The 3,589-nt window shown below is 46.3% G+C and overlaps 1 protein-coding gene across 1 annotated transcript; it reads right to left on the reverse strand.

Annotated features, from left to right (window-relative positions):
- Window positions 1-2,014: 2,014 nt before the first annotated feature.
- On the reverse strand, window positions 2,015-3,589 carry LOC143934959 (E3 ubiquitin/ISG15 ligase TRIM25-like). Its single transcript, XM_077458504.1, has one exon. It carries the CDS (start codon window positions 3,587-3,589, stop codon window positions 2,015-2,017), a length of 1,575 nt encoding a protein of 524 aa, XP_077314630.1.

Here is a 3,589-nt window from a genome sequence, read left to right on the forward strand (position 1 = left end):
CACACTGCACCCATGAGTGATCCCCTGGTTTACAGTGGGGGATGATCGGTGCGGGGGTGGGGCTGGGGGACAATTACAGGTACAAAATAAAAAATAAATTGTAAAAAAAAGAATTAAAAATACATTTCACAGTAAATTCTCAATAAAACATTGGGAAAAAATGAAATAATAAAAATGTAATAAAAAGAACCATCCTGCACATACTCCCCCGCCGTACCCTCTACATTTAACATCACCACATTCTGCACTATGTCATCTCAGACTCTAACCACGCTCCTTTTAAGCCACAAACAATATTTAGCGCAATTTAAACCATGCCCACCTGTTGCCACGGCACACTGTACATGCCGCATTTTTTGTTTCTTTGTTATTAAAGCTTATTCCCCGTACACACGATCGGACTTTCCGACAACACAACCGTGGATTTTTGTTGTCTTGCATACACACGATCACACAAATGTTGGCCAACATTTACGAATGTAGTGACGTACAAGACGTACGTGATATCTCCATTACCAACGTTTTACAAGACCGAGTGATTCCGGCTTGTACTCGATTCCGAGCATGCATGGACTCTTGTGTACACACGATTGGAGAGTCCAACAACAAACATTTGTAGGCGGAAAATTTGAGAACCTGCTAGCCAACATTTATAGTCAGATTGTCCAACAATTGTCCGATGGAGCAAAAAATACACGGTCAGACTTTCCGCCAACAAGCTCACGTCCAACATTTCCCATTGGAAAATCCGATCGTGTGTACGCCGCATTCGAGCTTACGGAACCACTGACTTCATAATACACCCCTGGCTTGGTCAATAATTCCACTGAATGGAATCTGCATTCTGATTGGCTTTTGATGTAGCTGACTTCCTGACTAACATACAGATCTCCTGCATTGTGTAGTTAACAATAGATATATAGCAAGCAAGGCCTCGTCGTACCCACAATATACCCACCACGTACCTACCACATACCCACCACGTACTCACCACATACCCACCATATACCCACCACGTACCCACCACCTACTCACCACATACCCACCACATACTCACCACATACCCACAATATACCCACCACGTACCCACCATGTACTCACCACATACCCACCATGTACCCACCACGTACTCACCATGTGCACAAACATTGATGGAATAAACGTGCAGATTTAAAGTGGTTGTAAACCCTTACAAACCACTTTGACCTACAGGTAAGCCTAGATTAAGGCTTACCTGTAGGTCCAAGAAATATCTCCTAAACCTGTATGGTTTAGGAGATATTTGCCCGAAAACAGGCACTGCTGTCTACGGCGCATGCGCCGTAGACAGCGGCACGCAGGCGCACTGAGCGCGGTATTCTCAACCGATGGAGCTGCCGTGCGTGTCGGCTCCCGTGCGCATGCGCGGGAGTGACATCATCTCGGCTTTGCCGAATGACAGCGGCGGAGCTGCGAGACCCCACCAAGAAGATGGATGCGGCGGACTACAAAGGACAGCGGCGACTTCACTGGCTCCTGTGTCAGGTAAGTGACACATAATGGACTACTATGCGATGCGATGCGATGCATAGTAGTCCATTATGCTTTGCCTTTGCAGGGAATGAAAGAGGAAGTAAACTCATCAGGGTTTACTTCCTCTTTAACTCGCATAGAATATTTTGGGCTTGTTGACACCATGTGCAGAGATGTGTGTTTTTCCAACCTAGGACAGAGAACACGATCGTTTTCTAAATGCCCCATTCACACCACAATGCCAGCGTCACATGAGGTTTTTTCTGCACATGGCACTATTGTTGTGGTGTGAAAGGGGCACATAGGAAACAATTGTTATCTTTGTGCCCTTGCAGACAGGTGCCGAAAAAACACACTTCTCTGCACAAGGCCTAAGATGGTGAAAAGCAGGTATAAGATATTGCATTTTAAAATCGATCAAAACAAATATTAAACTACAAAACAACTTCTTTCTATGTTTCTGAGCCCCATTGAGCTTCTAGATATTCTTCAAACAACTTCTTTATTGCGAGCTTATGATTTTCACCCATCCGTTCCCATGATAAACGGTGTCCTCACATACGCTGAATGCGGCACGAACTGGCTCTGTGAAGGTGGTGGTGAAAGTGTACAAGTGTCTCATTGGGTTCCTCTTCTCGTAAAAGGTCAGTTGGCCAGCCTCAAAGTCCAGATGTATTCTCAACCTGTTACATGAACTCTTCAGAGGCAATGGTGTGACCCTGCTGTCGTGGACTACAGAATACACATTATCAGACCTGTACAAACACCAGGACTTCTTGTTATTTCCAATCCACGAGGATACACCCCTCCTGTCTATACTGGGGTAGCACACCCCGACCATCCACCACCCTGCCGAGCTCACCTCCACGTCCCAGTAATGTCTCCCCGACGACAGGTTCTTGACACTCATCACCTGGCTACACTCAAAACTTTCCAGAGTTTGGAGGTACTTTTGTTTTTGTGAATAGCTAGCAGTTTTCATATCATCTGCTATATCAACGTTATCTCCAGCGGTGTTAATGTCCAGTAATATGGCAGAAGGTTCATGCATGGAGAACCATATGTCTGAGCCCAATAACATACTTGATAGGCCTGTGCATAAGGTCTTTAAGATCGCACCCTCATCAAAGTCTTTCACAGCGTTGTCCTTGTCGGAGTCTCTCTCTCTTTCTTTAATTCTCTCCATGAAAAAGTCACTTCTGTCAACATCCTCCAGGAAGGACAATGGATCAATGGTGTCACATAGTTTTTGTATCTGACACATCTTCTGGACCATCTTCTTCTTCTCTATCTCCAGCTGCCAGATCATGTTGGAGACGGACTTTGAGATTTGCTGTTGCTGCTCGGAGATCTCACTCAGCACCTTACTTTCTAATTTATCCAGCTGCCTTCTGATTCCACTGATCAAGGCCACAACTTTCACAATTACCGAGGCTGTAGTGTCTTCTACATGCCGGTTATGGTCCTTCAGATTCTGGACTCTTTTCTCAGCCTCCTCTCTTTCCAAGGTTACTGTCTCTAAAAGGTTTCCCAGCTTCTCCTTCTTCTTTCTAGACGCCTCATCTAGTGGCTCTACAGGGTGTCCGATGTGATCTCCAAGCAGGTGGCAGGTGGCACAGATACAGGTGGAGTCCTGGGTGCAGTAATAAGCCAAGGTCTTCTTGTGCACAGGGCATACATGCTTCCCCAGAGAAGGGATGGGGGCTTCTAACGTGTGCTCCACAGTTTTGTTATGTTTCCTCAGATGATCGCCACACATGGAGATCTGACACGTGAGGCAGGACTTCACAGCAGGGACAGGAGAGTCGCAATAAGTACAGAAGACCTCGTTCTCCTCCTGTTCTCTGAAAGCCTCTGCTATATTATGCAGCCTGAGGTTCCGCTTCAGTTCCGGCCTTCTCTGGTATGTCTTCATACATTCAGGGCATTTGTTTGTCCTTATATACTCCTGATGTTCCCATGTCCGTGTGATACAGTCCCGGCAGAAGCTGTGTCCACAAGGCAGGGTCACCGGGTCCGTATAGATCTCCATACAGATGGAGCAAAGGAGCTCGGCTTTCAGATCGGCAGACGCCAT

Source organism: Lithobates pipiens, unplaced genomic scaffold (assembly GCF_037356315.1).
Source record: "Lithobates pipiens isolate NorthernLeopardFrog02 unplaced genomic scaffold, aLitPip1_a1.2 Scaffold_28, whole genome shotgun sequence".
Lineage (NCBI taxonomy): Eukaryota > Metazoa > Chordata > Amphibia > Anura > Ranidae > Lithobates > Lithobates pipiens.